This window comes from Uloborus diversus, chromosome 1 (genome assembly GCF_026930045.1).
Source record: "Uloborus diversus isolate 005 chromosome 1, Udiv.v.3.1, whole genome shotgun sequence".
In the NCBI taxonomy this organism is placed as follows: Eukaryota; Metazoa; Arthropoda; class Arachnida; order Araneae; family Uloboridae; genus Uloborus; species Uloborus diversus.
This window is the reverse complement of record NC_072731.1, coordinates 118,414,345-118,433,847: the sequence shown is the minus strand read 5'-3', so window position 1 is coordinate 118,433,847 and position 19,503 is coordinate 118,414,345. Positions and strand designations below refer to the sequence as shown.

Here is a 19,503-nt window from a genome sequence, read left to right as displayed (position 1 = left end):
ATCCGAGCTCTGGAAGTGGGTGTTCCATCAAGGTTCCGTGACCGAGTTTAACGCCAAACCGGGATGGAGAATAGAGTAGTTTCTCAGCTTCGAGGTTTAAGCCTCGGTTCGAGTTTTAACCGGAGTGGAGAATACCGGTGTTAGGGAACAGTTTCTGAATCCCCAGACCCTCGAGATGGGCGTATAGTGTATTTCACTTCTCGTTAGCGGACACTCCGTGAGTGGACAGTAAATCAGCCGAGTTTCGGTTTATTTTTCTGTGTCTGGTAAGCTTTTGCTCAGCACTGCTTTTGTGGCAAACATTTTTTCTACTCCTTTACAATGTTCTGGGGTTAACCAGTACCGATAAAAGGGTTAACACCCCTTTTTCTCCAAACACAGGAGACATTCAAGTCGAATTTTTTAGTCGAAGCTTATGAAAGGTTTGTTTTCATTTCATGCACGAAATTCCAGCAAAAAAAGCAAAAGAAAAAATCTTTCTTCTTTTACACAGTACCTTGCTTTATCAGTTTGCATGGGAGAGAAAAAATACTCTTGTGCAACTTAACGGCACCCCCCCCCCTTCTACTAGATTTCGGGAGACAAGCGTCAGCTCCGCGTCCTTTCCCACCCCAGACGCTAATTAGGAATCGGTACGTATTGCCAGATTGTGCTACTTTTTTCTACAGTCTAAAACAAAATAAGGTGCTGAAAATCAACGACATTGATTCCATTGTGTTTGACTGGTTTTGTTCAGCTAGAGGAAACAATTTACACAAATGCCTTCCTATTTTATTTTCCCGAAAGATTCAGCGGATTATTTACTTATTAGTTAAGTTTACTTATATAAGCAATACTCATTAATTTAATTTAGAACAAGACACTGTGTGTAGGTTCAAAATACAAATTAAAATGCCATCGTAAATTCAGACTCCCCAATAGCAGACACTCCCCGTTACTGGACAAAAACTTTGGTCCTCACGGTGTCCGCTATTGGGAGGTTTGACTGTATATACACTCAAGAGTCAAAACATTATGACCACCTGTCAATAACGAGTTGGCCCATCTTTGGCGCGTAACACAGCTTCAACCCGCCTTGGCATGGATGCCATAAGTCCTTGGTAGATGGCCGGAGATAGATTGTGCCAGATGTTTAAGCAATTGTTACGCAAATCTGAGATATTGCGAATTGGTGGTCTTTGAACGCTGAGCTGCCATCCCATGACATCCCAAATGTGTTCTATCGGATTGAGATCCGGTGAGTTAGGTGGCCAGGACATTAGCTGGAATTCAGCATCATGTTCCTCGAACCACTCCAACACAATTTTAGCCTTGTGACACGGGACGTCGTCCTGTTGGAACATTCCATTTCCAGCTGGAAAAACAGAGGCCATGTAAAGGTGTAACTGGTCTGCAATGATGTTGAGATACCCTGTAGCATTCAGGGTCTGCTGTACCACAACCATGGGTCCCACAGACACCCAAGAGAAAGTCACCCAAAGCATAATACCGCCACCACCGGCCTGTGTATGATCTACTGTACATTGAGGGAGCAACTGTTCACCCGGAAGACAGCGTATCCTTGCACGGCCATCGCCGTGATGCATGACAAAACATGATTCATCTGACCAGGCAACTCTCTCCCACTGATCCTTGGACCAGTCACAATGTTCCCGGGCCCAGCGCAGGCGCAGTTGGCGATGACGCTTGGTCAAAAAACGCACACGAGTGGGATATTTGCTGCGTAGCCCCATATCCAACAGTGTCCGCTGAACAGTGTGCTTTGATACTATTCTACTTGGCCCTGCATTGTATTGGGCTGTCAGCTGAACCACTGTCTGGCTCCGGTTTTGCTTCACCATGCGAAACAGTCTCCGCAGGGCCGGATTTAGCTTTTGAACCACTCCGTGCAAAAGGGAAAAATTGCGCCCCTTTTGAACTGCATGTATAAAGAGCCCCCCCCCCCCCCCAACAAATGAAAAAAAACACATGATCTTTTTTACATTTTTTGGCAAACACATAAAATGTGTCAAATTAACTTGGCAATTAATGTAAATTGTAAATAACAATTTTCAAATCGGTTGACAGATTTGATTCTGGTGATTTCAAATTCTCCATTCATAAGACAGCGATCTGAGAGAGAGAGAGAGAGAGAGAGAGAGAGAGAGAGAGAGTAGATCTAACATCTGTGGCTTAAGTGGGAGTAAAAAAGCCAAACCCTGCGGCACGACAGTCCATGAGGACCGAGGCCTACTATGCCCAACTCAGTTTTCCTGACCAGGGGCTCTGGGTTGCAAGGCATACGACCCGGTTAGGTGGTCAGCCTAACGCGGAACCCCCAGTGTTTGGTTCCCAAGTGCACTTGGTACTCATTTTATCGACCCACTGAAGGGATGAACGGCTGAGTTCAACCATGCTCCACCCGGGAATAGAAATCCGGGCCTGTGGTGTGGGGGCGCGAAGCGCTATGAGCTCACAAATCAGGAGACTTGTGTTATCTATGTGGAATCTAGAATTAGTAGAATTATACTTATATGTTACATGCATATTACTAATCCTTTTTCTATGTGCAAATAAATAAATGAAACAGTTTGAATTTTGAGATTTTGAAATCAGATTATGTTTTCTGCAATCACGAATTGCGATAGGACTCTACTCCTTGGGTTCTACTAATGGCTCTTATCGCAACAAAAATTAGAATTTAAGACTTTAAAATTCAAATGAATGCCAGGGGCTGGTTGTTATGTGCTGAATACTTTTTTCGCGAAAAAAAGATTGTGTACAATGACGGTCGTTTCTAAATAATTCGATTCCGAGGCACGTGGACGCCTGCATTATAATAGAAAAATAAAGTCAAGGGACGGGACGTCGTTCAACGGTCAAGTGAAAACAATAAGCAATTCGTGATTGCTCAAAAGAAAAGCAATGTGAACATTGCGTCATGGGTAAATTTTGCGCCTAAATAGGGGGTCTAGGGGTTACACCCTGGAAAGTTTTCTGAATAATAGCTCTGAAAACACTATTTTAGACAATCTTTGATGATTTGATGATGGAAGAGAAGGAATGTTAAGGGGACCTTAGTTTGGAATTTTTCGAACTTGAGGCTCAAAACAAAATTTAAAACGATTCAAAATTTTAATTCTGTACACAAAATTTGAAAAAGAGAAGGGAAGAAAAGGTTGTCAAAGTGTCTAGAGAGGAAAATTTTCTTAAAAAAAAAAAAAAAATGCAGTTAGCAATCTTTGTCTTTTTTTATTTATTTCTAATGGGACTGTGTTAGAGGCTTTGACTTTTGTAGACCTATTGCTATCTCCCGATGTAGCATCCGTATCAGATGGAGGTACCTGGGCTCTTACAATGCGAAACTGAGCTGGGAATTTAATTTTCCCGAGAGTACTTCAAGCCAAACGAATAATCGAAGGATCTTTCACATGCCGCAAAATCATACGACCCGGGCGCTGTCTATTTTATTCATCTTGAAAATCCATCGATTAAAGCCAGGTTTGAACCTTTGTCTTCAGGCGTAAGATGCCAACGCCTAACCATTACACCACTCGGTCGGCAGGCAACACTTGTTAAAGTAAGGGAACGGAATGGGATCTGGGATCATCCCCCATACATTTTTCGTCCAAAATACGTAATTGTAAGTAATTGTAAGAGAAGGAATGGGATTGGAGAAATCTTCATTAGTAAATTGTCAGAAGTTTTAATTTCCAAAATCGCAGTTTTAGACGATCTTCGGGATGTTAGGATGAGGAGAATTTAGTGCCTCTCCACTCGGAATTTTTCGAAATTGAAATCGTTGAAACAAAAGTCGACCTTTAAAGGTGGAAAGGGAAGGTTGTAAAAACTTCCGCGAAAACTTTTCAAAATTGAAATTATAATTACGCAAATTGTAAGCAATCTTTGATGACGTTAGGGTAAGGGGTAAGATTTGCGGCGACTTCCTCAGAAATTTTTCAAAATTAAAGTTTCGAAAACAACTTTAGACAATCTTTGATGATGTTATAGGGATCAGGTTTTTGGGTTCTAGGGTTTCACCTAACCCTGGGAACTCTTTCAGAATACAGTCCTAAAACCGGAAATATTAAAACTTTTAATTTTCACCCTTACCTTACATTTTAACATGTTTGAATTCAAACGCTTACAGCCCCAGAAGTATATTTTATTGATTTGGACGGAGGTGTTTTTATTTATTTATTATTTTATTTTTGACTTTTGTGTGATAACTATGGTCATTTTTCTACTATGTTTCATTTTAAATATCGTGTCTCATTAATCTCCTGCAGAGTTCTTGTTTTAACCTTCGTTTTTTCCCTTCAACCATTTAACAACTTCTAGTGCGACTTTTCATATCAATCGTTTAAATCTCACTTCTCTCTATCTCTCTCTACTTTGATTTATCTGTTTGAACCATATTTTAACGGCATATACATTTTTCAGCATTCAGCTTTGAGATTTTCATGGTAAGAAAAAAATGAAAGTTAGAAAAACAGAAACAGAAAAACATCAGCACCCCAGACGCTATCTTGTTTATTTATAAATTTATACATTTTTTAGTCTAAAGCGTGCCATGAGTTTCCAAATTGCACTGAATACTGTAAGAGCATTTTTTTCGCGAGGCTTTAATTTTCGCAATCGTCATAATAAAAATTTTTAAACCTTGTAAAAAATCTTTTTACGTCGGATTTTTCAATTTTCGCTCCTGTTTGCAAAAAAAAAACCGCAAATTTTTTTTTTTCCGATGGGAAGTCACTGTAATCTTCCAAAAATTTCACAATTCGGGACATTTTGCCTGATGATTCTGAAAATTTGGAGACATAATCTTTTCTAATAATAAAGCTGAAAGTCTCTCTGTCTGGATATCCGAAGGATGTCTGGATGTCTGGATCTCTGTGACGCACAAAGCGCCTAGACCATTCGGCCGATTTTCATGAAATTTGGCACAAAGTTAGTTTGTAGCATGGAGGTGTGCACCTCAAAGCGATTTTTCGAAAATTCGATGTGGTCTTTTTCTATTCCAATTTTAAGAACAAAAATATCATAAGATTGACGAGTAAATTTCCTAATTATCATAACGTGGAACCGTAACATGGACACAAGCCAATTGGCGAGATACTAAATTATAACGTGGAACCGTAACATGGGTGCAAGCCAAGTGGCGAGAAAATTCACCATACATTATTTGTAAATATACAGGCGAACCAAAAGACCTTTTAATTTTTCTATTACAGGCAAAGCCGTGCGGGTACCACTAGTTGAAATAATAAAATGCCTAAATGTAATTATTTACTAAAGATGTAAGCACATGTGTGAATATCCATAATTTATCATTCTGCAAAGTTTAGAGCTCCGTTCGGCAGAAAAGTTCTCTCCTCTTAAAAATTTAAGTTCGAGGCGCCCCTGCTGGTGTTGATCCTACTTATGACAAAATGATTTTAAAGTCTCTGTAATTAGTATAAAAGAACTAACACCTTTTACTTCAAACTTGTGCAGACTACGGTTATAGAATAGATAAAGGGATATCGCGATGCGCCCTCTTCAATTGTAGATGGTGCCAGTATTTTTTCCAGAGAACTTATTTTTTTTTTTTTCAGCAGCTCAGTTGCAAATATTTTTCATATTTTGATTTGACAATTTTGCGCCTCTCAAAAATCTTTACTCCGTGCCGGGGCATGGACTGACGGAGTATTAGTTCGGCCCTGGTCTCCGACGACCTTTTTCTTTGATAGCGTGTGGATGTCCAATACCATGTCGTCGACAGGGTTCGTACTCAATTTCAGAAATAAAATGAAGGAGTTTTGAAGGAGTAAAATGAGATTTTGAAGGAGTAAAAATGAGCTGTCCCTGAATGACGTCACACTTTTATTCATCATAGTGGTACCAGCACGACTTTGCCTGTAGTAGAAAATTAAAAGGTCATTTGGTTGGCCTGTATAGTAACAAAAAATGGATGATGAATTTCTCGCCAATTTTCTATGTTAATTTGCTCGTCCATATTATGCTAATTTGCTTGCCCATGTTATGATAATTAGTTCGATAAAATGCTCTTAAAATGGGAATAGAAAAAAACTCGAATTTTCGAAAAATCGCTTCAAGATGCTCACCAGTACGTTATGAACACATTTTGTGCCAAATTTCATGAAAATCGGCTGAATGGTATAGGCTCTATACGTGCAACAGAGATCCAGAGACACAGACCAGCTTTATTACAAGTAAAGATATTCGACTCCCTTCCCCTTTGTCACAAAGTGTCACACTTCACCTTACTACTCCTCTTGTCACATGTCATAACATATTGTTATAATACCTGTGTAATGTCACTTTTTGGTCTCTCGCTTCCCCTAGTCACAATTTAATGAACCTGTCTCTGCTTCAAGGCATGACCCTTTTTACAATATCATAACTGCGATTTGCTACACAATTGTTTTTTGAAACACAATCATTTAATATAGTAAATCTACTAATGCATTTTTAAATATTTAAATAATAATTAAACAAACTGATTTTTTATGCTGAAAGTGAGAGAAAAGCAATAATCATAAAACTTGAAAAAATATCCAAGCACCATTTAAGCATGTTTTACTTCACTTATGAAATGTCTTAGTCGTCTAATAATATTCTCGCCTTCAACTTTTATGACTTCTATGCTTAGTTAAATCTCATCTTTATGAAAAAAATAAATATACGAAATTACTATGTAAAAATTGTAATCATACCTTTGCCCTTGTTACAATGTTAAATTGTCGATTGAAGTATTTTAAATCACTGTCACAGAGGAAAATTATGTAGCCTTGAACTAAAAAAGAAGGAGTTTTGAAGGAGTTAAAACCAAAATGAAGGAGTTTGAAGGGCCCTTCAGAAAAATTTCCTGAATGAAGGAGTATTGGAGGAGTTTTGAAGGAGCGTACGAACACTGGTCTACTGCTGATTTCACCATCATTCATCCACTTTGCATAAGTACTAACAACTGTAGGTCGCGAACAACCCACGAGTCGTGCAGTTTCTGAAATACTTGTTCCGAGCCTTCGAGTCATTACAATCTGCCCTCTATCAAAGTTGCTTAGATCCACAGCCTTTCCCATCACACACAGAAGTAAGTACAAATACAAATTACAAATACAAAAGTGACGACCAGCAACAGGCTCTGGGCCCAGCTAGACTGGTCCTAGTCAATTTACAATCCCCAGTGAAGATCAATGGCCTTCTTAAAACTATCTACTCCCTTGCTCATTACCACCTCTTCCGGTAAACTGTTCCAAGGTTCCACTACCCTGCTATAATAATAATTTTTCCTAATATCCATGTTAGCCTGAGATTTAAATAGCTTAAAACAATGACCCCTTGTCCTGTTTTCAGTGCTAAACTTCAGCCCCGTAACATCTTTCATTTTAATAAATTTAAACAACTGAATCATGTCCCCTCGGTCTCTTCTTTGCTCAAGACTGTACATTTTTAGCGTTCTAAGCCTGGAATCATAGTCTAAGAGAGGAAGTCCATTTATCAGCCTTGTAGCTCGCCTTTGAACCCTTTCCAATACATTAATGTCTTTCTTAAGATAAGGAGACCAAAACTGAACAGTATACTCCAAATGAGGTCTTACCAAACTTCTATATAAGGGCAGAAGAACTTCTTTAGATTTGTTTGAAACAGATCTATTGATAAACTCAAGCATCTTATTGGCCTTGTTACTAGCCTTGTTACTAGCAATGGCATAACATTGCACTAGCAATGTTGCACTGTTGGCTAAACATTAAATCCTGACTTATTACGACCCCCAGATCAGTAACTTTTACTGCCTGACTAATGACTGAACCTTGCAAATAATAACTTGTACACTTATTTCCATGCCCTAAATGTAGCACTTGACATTTCCCAACATTAACAGCCATACCCCATTTATCAGCCCACTCGGTAATATGATCTAGATCCTCTTGCAGCCGTTTTGCTTGTTCTTCATTTTCTACAGTCCCCATAACTTTGACATCATCAGCAAAACAATTAATGTTCCCAGAAATATTTTTGTAAGTATCGTTCATAAAAACAATGAACAAAACAGGCCCTAACACTGATCCTTGAGGAACCCCGCTTAAAACCTCATTCCAATTAGAATAATTTTCCCTTACAACTACCCTTTGTTTCCTTCCGGTCAGCCAGTTGTTTTACCCAAATGAAAGTTTTCCCTCCTATTCATATATCAACTAATTTGCTAAGTAGAGCAACATGCGGTACCTTATCGAAAGCTTTTTGAAAAGCAATGTAAACAACATCTACAGGCTTCTTATTATCCAAAGCCATGGTAACTTTGTCATAGAAATGTAATAAATTAGTAGCACAAGATTTACCTTTCCTGAAACCGTACTGAAAACTAGTCAATAGATTATTCGTTCTAGAAAATTTACTATCTTAATTTTTATCAATGTTTCAAAAATTTTGCAAACCACCGAACTCACAGGTCTATAATTTCCTGCACTCCGTTTAGACCCTTTCTTGAAGAGCGGTGTAATGTTAGCCAGCTTCCAGTCCTCTGGCACTGTCCCTGAGTTATAAGAAGCATTGAAAATATTTACGATTACATCTGCTAATTCCTCCGCACATTCAACTAAAATTTTTGGATAAATATTATCAGGTCCCGGAGCCTTAGTCTCTTTAATTTTTTTCAAATGAAGTAAAACGTCATCCCTGGAAAATACAAAATGAAAGAATGATTCTTCCGACTCTCCAGCAGCAGTTCACTTCCACCTGATCACGTCATCCAGGCGAGTTCATTGCAAAATGTAGGGGTGGTCATAATGTTTTGGCTCTTAAGTGTATATACAGGGTGTTCCGTTTTAACCTGCAAGACCTTTATTTCCGCAACCATAAGTCCTAGATGCATACTTCCAGTTGCAAAAATGTTCAAAAACAGATGCAGTGTTAAGACATTGAAAGTTCGAAGTAAAAGTAGAAATAAGCCAAAAAATACAAAATTTAACTTTTTATACGGGCCCAGGTCCCCTAACTTATATTTAGAGAAATAATTTCCATTGAAAAATAATTCAAATACAAAAACCTTGAAATTAGTATGACCAATATCCACCGAGATATGAAAGGCAGACTTTTGTGACTTACACCACTTTTCACTAGCCGTCTATAACACCTTTAGGGGCAAAACATAGCGGTTGACAAGTGTTTAAAGTCATATTTGAGCATAGAGTGTGGTTTTTCAAATTGTTCGAGGTTTTGTAGTGTGTTTTTGTGTATCATGCATAACATTTGCATTTATTTTTGAATAGCAAGGAAAAATATAAATACTTTGCTTTTTTTTTACTTTGACAACCGAGATATGAAATCAATCGTATTAATTTCAAACTTTTTGGGTTGGAATTATTTTTCAATGAAGAATATTTCCCTAAATATAAGTTAGGGGACCTAGAGCATGTATAAAAAGTAAAATTTTGTGTTTTTTGACTCATTTTTAGTTGTTGAAAAGGGAGTTGTGACGTGAAAAAGGTTGGGAACCACTGCTATAAGTAATAGCATGAGAAAAGAGGAATTGTTTTGTGAATTGCAAATGCTTTTTAATGTTACCAAATAATTACTAGCCCAATTTAAAAGCTTTCTTGGTTATTTTAAAGAGGAATCTGAAGAAAATGTGTTTTTTGACATACCTTTTTTGCTTCCATTGTTTTTCGACTGTTTTAATCAGGTCAGTCATTTGAAAAAAACTTTCGTGATTAAATTGAAAAACCAACGTAAATAATGCACAAATTAACATGAAAATACATCATATAACTATTTCAAGGCTAAGGTGGAGCCTCTTCATCAGCACACAACCAGAAAGTTGTGGGAGAACTGAACGTCCAATTTTGACTTTTGTGTGTCAGGAGGTTAGAGAATTACCTTCGAAGTACAATGAGGCAAGCAAGACCTTCATCTTCAGCTGTACTGGCAATAAAGCAAAATACTGGATATTGATTAAATATAATTACAAAATTTTCTGTTCTTCTTGACTCCAAAAATAGCAGATTAAAACTTTACTAAAAAATAAAAACTAGTACCAAGATGTTTTGTGAGATAACTTATTACAAAATAAATTTAAAGCTTTGGCCATAAAAATTTTAATTGTTCTTAACAAACCTAATTATTCTTCACATTAAAACCATTTTATAATCACTTCTTGTTAACCAATATGTATTTTATATTATACTGAAGAAATTAATGTTCAAGAAACTTGAACCCCTAAACGAAATGCTGAAATGCCGCCCCTGCATCATATTCATTATTTATAGTACCTATTTTTGGTTTCCATTTGCATAAAACTACAAATGGGAACTACTTCAGAAACACGAAAAACTTCATTGCTATTAAATGAAAATAAAATGAATGCTCAGGAAAACAAAACAATTCCAGAAAATAATTTCCCTTACCTGCTTTGCTGGGATTTTTCTTCAGCTCAAAACCACCTTTTCTATACAATTCAGCTTGTCTAGCTATAAGTTCATAACTTGGATTATCCATACAGCCATCATATTCTCCTCCTTCATCTGCTTCTTCTGTCTTGATAGCTTTCTCATACCAATTCACAGCTTCAAACCAATTTTTCATGCTGCATAAAAGTCGATACATTCACGCAATAAGGATACAAATATTAATGCATGTAAAATATATGAAGAGCTTAGCAGATGAACAAGCTTTGGTCAGTTACGCAGCTATACTTGTCTAAATTTAAGAAAATATATTCAAAAGGCTCCCCCTTATAAGAGCGAAAGAAAGAGAAAGGAAAAAAAAATCAAAGCACAGGTATTTCACACTATCAATACTTCAGCAACTTCTTGTGGGAGCAAATTGCTGACGGCAAGAAGTATAGAAAGAGCACATATTAAATTTGCTAAAGCTCTTTTTTCATTTTAAATTCAAGTATTTGTCCACAACATCTTTACCTATTTGCTTAACATTCTGTTGTGTTTTATTTACATAAAATAATTAATTTTCCAGATATTATAGCTTGTAAGTTCAATTTTAGAACTTAAATGCAAAAAATCTTTACAGAATAGCAATATATTGATTGTTTATATGGAATTACTTAAATTAGGTTATTTATTTTTGAAATTAAATAAATATATAATAAACATACAAGAAAAAATGTAAAATAAATTTTAAAAAAATACACGAAAAATGTGTTCCTTAAACCACACATAACACTAGGGAAAAATCCAAAATTGTGTCAGAACCTCTTTATTTCCTCTCAGTAAGCCAAGTTGAAGATTTCCCTCATTTTACAATGCAAACCGGATTGTTTAATAGAGCAACATGCTGTAATTTGTCAAAAGCATTTTGAAAGGCAATGTTCGCAACATCTTGATACATTGATCTCAACATCCTGATCCACTTGACACACATCATTTATCTGTTTTAAACATTTCAACATTACCCTTATATTACATTGCAAATTCACTATGAATGATTATTGAAAACAAGCTTTTAACACTCCAATTTAAATATTTTCATAATTTATTAGTTATTTTTTTGAAAATTTTCATAACACTATCAAGTGAAAAATGGAGAATTTATTTAGACATTTTAAGGTGAAAAGAATACATTAATCATATAAATATAAATGATTCTCTTTTTCTATAGTCAAAATAAATTGCAATATAATTACATGTTTCCATGCAAATCTATTTCTTCCTTATAAATAGAATTAATATGAAAGAATTAAAAAACATATTTTCTCAGATAATATCCAAAAAGGAATAGTTCCAACACAATTTGAAATTAGATGAAACATTCAGAAAAATGTGATATTGTTTAAAATAGAAATCCTTTGATGCACGGTCGAAACTGCAACGAATAGTTCAAAAGAGTGTTCATAACATGTGATGTAAAAGAATAGTACTTAGCTTTAAAAAAAAAAATCTACATCACAACTTCAGGCAGCATAGCTTACAAATAGTGAATTCATTTTTAATCATCAATTTTTATTAATTAAAAAAGAATGCCATAAAGTATAAAATTGTACATATATTCAAAAACTTGACAATATTTTTTATTTATTTATTCCTTTTTTAAATTAATTTTATATTTTCATGAAAGTTGCTGTTTTTACTGATTGCATGTAAACTTAAGTACCTGGACTACCAAACCTCGCTCGGCTTAAAAAGTTTTTTTTTTTTGTTGATCAACTTGTGTTTTTCTAAGGTTTGATACTTTTTCAAATATACTTGAAAAGCATCACGTTAATGAAATATTAAGGTTCTCGCCAGTCGTTGGATATGCTTCCGAAAAACGAGAGATATACATGTAATCACTTCATCAGCATTATAATCATTTCAGCTATAAAAAGTTCACAACTGAATATAGGCCACTTCTCCTCCACAGTCATCCACATAGGGAAGCTCTGAGCTAGCTTCATATACATATTTAACGCATGGTACTTCCAAAACTAAGATCAAACATTGCAATATTAAATATGAAAAAAATGCTAGGACTGAAAATGCGCTGCGACCATCTTATAACACTAAAGTACCAAACAAAGATTCTGAATGCAATTAAATCAACATTTTGCTTTAAACTAACTGTTACATTTTTGTTTCCACTATACAATTTTCCTGTCATTAATTAAAAGATTTTGAACTTGGAGCTAATTTTACTATGGTGAAATCGGTTTTAGTCCAATACTTCCTTCCATACTATGTAGTGATTCACGATTTTATCCCAATTGAGATTTTCACTTGGAATAAGTACTTTTAGTGTAGTTGGTCACTTTACGCCAGAAAATGCTACATACAGCATGCTATCCATAAAAACTGATGATCGACAAACCACACCAGCAACTAATAACAGCAGTCTTAACAAAATATAAACAGTTTCAAGACATTTGTTCTTTCGAAATAAAATTTAGATGCGTGATTTAAAGAACATATAAAATTATTTGAAATGTTAAAAAGAAGATAAATAAATCAAATAAAATAAGACGGTCAAACAATAGTTTTGCTTAAAAAAAAAGCTTTACATCGACTTACATAATGCTTTTGAATTTGTTTTTAGCCAAGTGCGATTGAAATTAGCCAAAGTGGCTAATATCAGCCAAACCTGGCAACCCTAAGCAAGTTTAAAATTTTAAAGCGAGAAGAAAGAAATTTTTATTGCTATAGTTGCAAATTGTCTGCCTTATGTGTCAATTCACAATTTTTTTCAGGGCTGAACTCAATTTGACTTGATATTAAAAAACTCTTTTTTGTAAAAAATTGCGTTTTTACAGAAAAAACTCTGATATAGATGAACTTAAAATGCTAAACTACAATTAAATCCAAAATTTCATAAAAATCAGTGGAGCTGCTTCCGAGATAAAAAATATAAATATATATACATACTCACAAGAATTGCTCCTTTAAAGATATAAGATTTAGAACAGTGAATAATTCAGAATTATGGATTACTGAGAGGGAAAAAATTCTAGGAAATGACATAGAAACAATTCCTTACGTGATTTTGTCTCCACTATCATAAGTTTTGGCAAGAAAGATCATAGAAGCTCTGTCACCAGCATTTGCAGCTTGTTTCATGTAATCCATTCCTATCTCAAAGTTTTCCGCAGTTTCCTTCATAAAACATAAAAAAATAGCAAATCGTTGATGAAATATGATAATGCATCATCAAATAAAACAAAGAACATATTTATATGTGTGTGTATATACATTTATATATATATATGCATGTTCCCTATACAAATCCGCAGTTTTCGTCGGCGACCAAATTTTGGAAGGGAGGTACATGGGTGCCCAAAAAGGAACGTAGGGAGGTTTTCGAATGCCGAAAAAGAACCAAAGCACTTGAATTTTAATTTTAGGATCCCAAAATGGCATTAAATGGCTCTTTCTATGCAAAATAATTATGCAATTAGTTTGATTTTAACGCCACCCAAAAGCCCGCAAAAAATATCCAAAGAATTTCATCATTTCCTTCCAGTTTCAAAATAAAAAAAGACTGCAAAATCACAAGGAAAAATTTAAAAAGCACTTTTAATGGAACTCTATTTTCGTATCGGAAAACTATAGATTGTGCTATCTCGCTTTAAATTAGCATTCAGAAGGTTGCCATTTTTTTTCCTCGGCTGTGACTAAATAAAATTTTGTTTTTGTTTTGAGATAAAAATTTCCCTTTTTGATTATTATTTGGCAATTTTTTTTTTTTTTAGGATTTTAGTTGTATTTATGGAGGATTGCGTTTAACTTATTCGGGAATTTTTGATTTGCCGTTTTCTTTCTTTAAGAATGATTATTTTGACGGGAAATTTTACAGCATTCTTTTTCTCTCTAATTGAAGCCCGACTGTTGAACATGCATCACTTGACATAAATTTCATTTTCGAGGTAGACAACACAAAGCCGGGCAATGCAGCTAGTTTTACAAATACAAAAGAATCCTTAACCCCATAGTACTTTGGGAATGATCCCTTTTAGAAAGAAGCGTTAATTTTGACACAAGTACATTGATTACTCACAATTATATATGATCAAAAGTGTTTTAAAAAAGAAAAGCTATAGCAAAACAGAAGTAAGAATAAGTTAGTAAACTAGTAGCATGCAACTTATCTGTTTAAATGAAATGCCTTTTATAGGTAAGTAATTTCGCTAAGATTAAGTCTGGTTCACATTGCAGTTTCCATTGCCTCTGTTTCTCAGCTGTAACATGATTCGTTTGCATCAGCCATACAAAATATTTCTAAACTAAACTTCTTCAAATGGAAATGTTATTCATTTTTTAAAACATTTTAAGCAATCAAATACCAGTGGCGGCTTGTGGGAAGGACTGGAGGGGGCCCAGGCCCCCTCATTTTTTGTAAGACAATGATTCATAACTTTTTATTTATTTTCCCTTTTTTTGGTGCGTGCATGCTTGAAATTAAAAAAAAAAGGAATGTGTGTGTGGGATGGAAAGGGGGGGGGGAGGGTCCAGGAAATATATTTTTTGATATTACTTTGTTGCATTTTCCTCATGAAATGAAATGATTCCTCCTAATATTCTTAACTTTTTCTTCAGGAGGGAAATTAAAATTTGAATTTAAAACTTTCAATAGTTACAGCTAGTTGACCCCTCCCTCCCCACCCTGTATTATTTCCTTCTCTCATTTTTAAAGCTTGTCTGAAAATAAAAGTCTCTCTGACCCCCCCCCCCCTCCCTTCCCACCAACAACATTACAAAACATCTCAACCTTTATTTTTAGATTTTCAGTTTTGCAACATTTCGAGCGAAAGTCTATGAATACCTTACAACATCGCTTAAAATTGCGTTTGAAAATCGCTTAAAATTGAGTTTTTGGAGCTTCAGTTTCAAAAGATGGCGAAAGTTAAACGATAGCCTCTCTCCGGGGCGCGTCGAATACGTCATCCGAGAAGAGAGAATTGCTTGTGATGGGAAAATTATTCGCTTCGTGAGAATGCGCGCGCAGGCGTATTTTTGATTCTGATTGGATTGTAGACTCGGATGCTTTTCTCTCTTAGTTAGAAATTGATTATTGCTTGTTTATCACGTGGAGAACGCTTTCATTTTTTTGCTGTTGTTATTTTCTGCAATGTCGGGTGAGAACTCTAAAAAAAAGGTTCTGATCAAAAGTTAAATTACACTTGTACACAGAAAAATGGCCTTGTATACGTCCATCGGAACTTTCCATAAATCATGCATATTGTACGCTTTGCAGTACAAACTTTTCTGTAAATCATGGTGGAGTGTACGACTGTTCTCGTCACATTTCCTAAAAAAAGCATCAAGATATGACGAAAGTAAAGTCTCAGACAAAGTCTTTGACTTCATTGTTCGTGAAAAGTCCTGATCCATCTGCCTTGAATTTGATCAAGGCGGAAATGCACTTCACATCGTTCTTGATTGCACATAACCTGCCATTGAGTGCATCCGACCATGCTGCACCCATGTTCAAGAAAACGTTTCCGGACTCTAAAATTGCAAAAAGCTATTCGTGTGCGCGAACTAAAACAACTGCTATAGTTAAATGTTTGGAAGAGAAAACAACATCAGATATTGTTTCTATTCTCAAACAATCACCTTTTTCTACGGCAACTGATGGGAGCAGTGATCAGAACATGAAAAAACTGTATCCCATTGTTGTAAAATATTTTGATTCATCACAAGAAAAAATAGTTTCTGGGTTACTGGCTCTTTTAGAATCTTGTGATAACACTAGTGCTGGAATCTTTAACATTTTAAATGATGAGCTAACCAAGAAAGGAATCCCGTGGGAAAATTGCATTGCATTTGGATGTGATAATGCGAACACCATGGTTGGGCATATAAAAAGTGTAGCGGCCCAAATCAAGAATGTGAATTCAAAAGACACGCATTCAAGGATGCTTATGCCATCTTATTCATATTTGTGCACAAAAATCAGCTAAAGAACTTGCATGCGATGTAGAATCTCTTTTGTTAGACATTTATTTCTATACAGATGAAAGCTCCAAGAGGAAGAAAAGGCTTCTAGACTGCCAAGAAATGTTAGGCCTTAAGCCTCATAAAATACTGAAATATGTATCGACAAGATGGCTGTCATTGTTGGATTCCGTAATCCGACTTTTATCGCAGTGGCAAGCAGTTAGTGAGTTTTTCTGCAATATTTCCAATGATTCTAAATATTGTAATGAAAAAGTAAAGAATGTAAAAAGGTTAATCCAGTCTCCTGAGACCAAGTTGTATTTATTGTTTTTAGAGGCAACTTTGCCCTTATTTACTAGTTTGAATGTTCAGCTTCAAACTGATAAACCAATGATCCATGTCACCAAAAGATATTTAAATTCCTTTTTGATGGATCTGCTAGTTAGATTTATTAAGCCCTCTGCTGTGTCAGAAGCTTCAAGTTTATGTGAAATAAAGTATGATAAGCAAAGTTGCCAAAAGGCAGATAAAGACTTGGTTATTGGTTTGAAAACCAAATCTTATTTAAATGAAAATCTTAGTGTTGCAGAGAAAAAAAATTATTCATCGGTTAGAAAGTTTTATCAAAAGACTTGTTCATATGTTTAAAAAAAAAAAAAAAAATCCCTCTGAACAGTGATTTATTGAAACATGCTGAAGTTGCTAATTTAAATTTAAGGAAAGAAGTTTCTTTTTCATCTGTGAGATATTTTACCGACAGCTTCCCAAAACTTGTTTCTGTTGATGATATGGACCAGCTAGAAATGGAATTTTCTAGGTATCAAGTAGAAGATTTTGACAGAGAAATTTTAAAAATGAACTCAGATGAAGCTTGGGCAAGGATATCTAGCTTTTGTGATGGCAATGGATCATCAAAGTACATTTTTCTCCCAAAAGTGATGCTGAGTATTCTACTAATTCCTGTTAGTAATGCAGGGTCTGAAAGAGTTTTTAGCATAGTCAAAAACAACTTGACTGATTTTAGATCCACATTAAGCACTGAAACTTTCAGTCAGGTGACTTTGTTAAGGTGACTTTTGTTAAAACATTTCTAATACAATTCTGTTTGCAAATTTTTTTGAGAATTTGCAGCTCTTTACCTGAGTTTCAGCTTGACTCGTATTTAAAAACCTTACTCTGCAGAATAGGTGCAGGGAATAATATGCAGAAAGGTGCACTCGCATGAGAATCGCTCAGAATTTTTTTTACTACCTAGTTTCTTAATTTATTTATTTTTAATTTAAAAAAATTAGTTTATCTAATTTTACCTTATTTATTTTAAAGCGAATACTGAGATGTATTTTCATCCTTGTAAAGGGTTTTAATTTATAATTTTTACATATTTCTCTGATAACAATATTTTTGCACTTTTGTAAATTGGTCTTTCTTAAAATAAAATCAATTTTACTCCTTCAAAATAATTAGTTATTAAAAGATTAAACATAATATTACTATTAAAAATATTAGATTAATATTGCTATTTGAAGTATATTTATTATAAAAAGCCTCCCCTGCAGCCCTTTACCGGTTCTGCAGGGGGAGATGTACTGCAGCGCCGGAAAGTGTACTGGATATAAACATGAGATTAATGATTTTCGTGATGTATTTTGTAGCTTTTCCCAATCTGATTTTTAAATTTTAATTTTGAAAGTCAGGGGGTGAAAGTGCACCACCCTGGCGCGATCATGGACATAAATATGAGATTAATATATTTCATGATTTACTTAGCAGTTTAAGTATTTTGTAGCTTGTCTCTTGTTTAAAAAGGATTTAACTTCATTATTTTAACACAAATAACTATTTTGAGAAAATTTAAATATTAAAAGAATATTTAAAAAATAACTTATTTTTTGTTTCCAAAACCCGACGGGGGTGAGGGAGGGGGGGGGGGGGTGCGTGCATCCATGACCTGGCCCGCTCACTTTTTCAAGGCACGAGCCGCCACTGTCAAATACTAAACCCTAAATATCATTTTTCCAAATAACATGATAATTAGACCAATTGTCATACTTTATAGAACTTGAACAGAAAAATAAAATGCATAAATCTTACCGGCACAGTAATGTCACACAGCAAATCATGAGGAATTTGCAAATAAATTTTAGCAATCAAATTCACAGCTTCTAAATTACTACAGCATGCAGCTTGCTTTAAATGATAAAATGCTGCATCATGATCATACTCCTGACTTTCAGGTGTAAAGCGACCCATTTCATGGTATTTGATCAGGTCCATATGAATCTATTTAAAAAAATAAACATATTTTAATGAAGACGCACAAATTGCCACACATCAAGCTGTATCAATAATAATATATTTTAAAAATTACTGTATTGCTTGACAGCAGAAACTTTAGTACATTACATTTAAAAATGATTGTTCAGTTGGCTAAAGTATTAGCTCAGTGTGAGTTACAAATAAAATATGTAACAAAGGTCAATACAGTCATTTTTTTCCTAATATCTTTTCCAAAATTAGAAGCATTACCAGTAGTTAACTATTAATGAGAGTAGACCTATTCATCAGCAAACATATAACATTGTAATCACATAACATATTAAAAGACAGATATTATCTTCTTTGCATAGTTTAAGGCAAAAACATGTTGCCAGAACCAAAGCCAAGAATTTTTTTAGCATGGCATTCCTATTTAATTTTGAATTTATAAATACAAATTTCAGATTTTAAAATCGTACATCATGTTCCAGATGAAATATTTGCTTCAGTTCATATCTTGAATAAGATTTATAAAACGACACTAACGATTCCTAACATTTCTACAATTTTCTCAAGACTAATTTATCTATGCAGTATCTAACTTAATAAATTTCTTTACAAATATTTAAATTTTCCTCCTTACAGATAAAATAATCTTTTGTATATAACATTTAGCATTATCTGTTATTTGATTTTCACTGTCAGATCATATTGCAAGTAGCTAAAGCTGATTTATATTAACTTTATGATTTTTATGAACTTTTTTACCTTTTAAGTCGAAGAAAAAAATTGGCCAACAAAATGGTTTCTGTTGCAAGTGTACTGCTGACAACATAAACTTATGAATCTTAGTCAAAACATAAGAAAATGATAAATAATATGGACTCATATTAGTACATCA

The 19,503-nt window shown here is 34.7% G+C and overlaps 1 protein-coding gene across 2 annotated transcripts in view; it reads right to left on the bottom strand.

The window, feature by feature from the left end:
- The window catches only part of LOC129231707 (eukaryotic elongation factor 2 kinase-like), a 105,323-nt gene that overhangs the window by 7,176 nt on the left and 78,644 nt on the right, over window positions 1–19,503 (bottom strand). For both annotated transcript variants that reach the window (XM_054866072.1, XM_054866079.1), the window contains 3 exons: window positions 18,438–18,626; window positions 13,447–13,562; window positions 10,389–10,567 (listed from right to left, as the gene is read on the bottom strand). In XM_054866072.1, coding sequence (XP_054722047.1) covers window positions 10,389–10,567; window positions 13,447–13,562; window positions 18,438–18,626 — 484 coding nt within the window. The remainder of the gene's footprint in view (window positions 1–10,388; window positions 10,568–13,446; window positions 13,563–18,437; window positions 18,627–19,503) is intronic.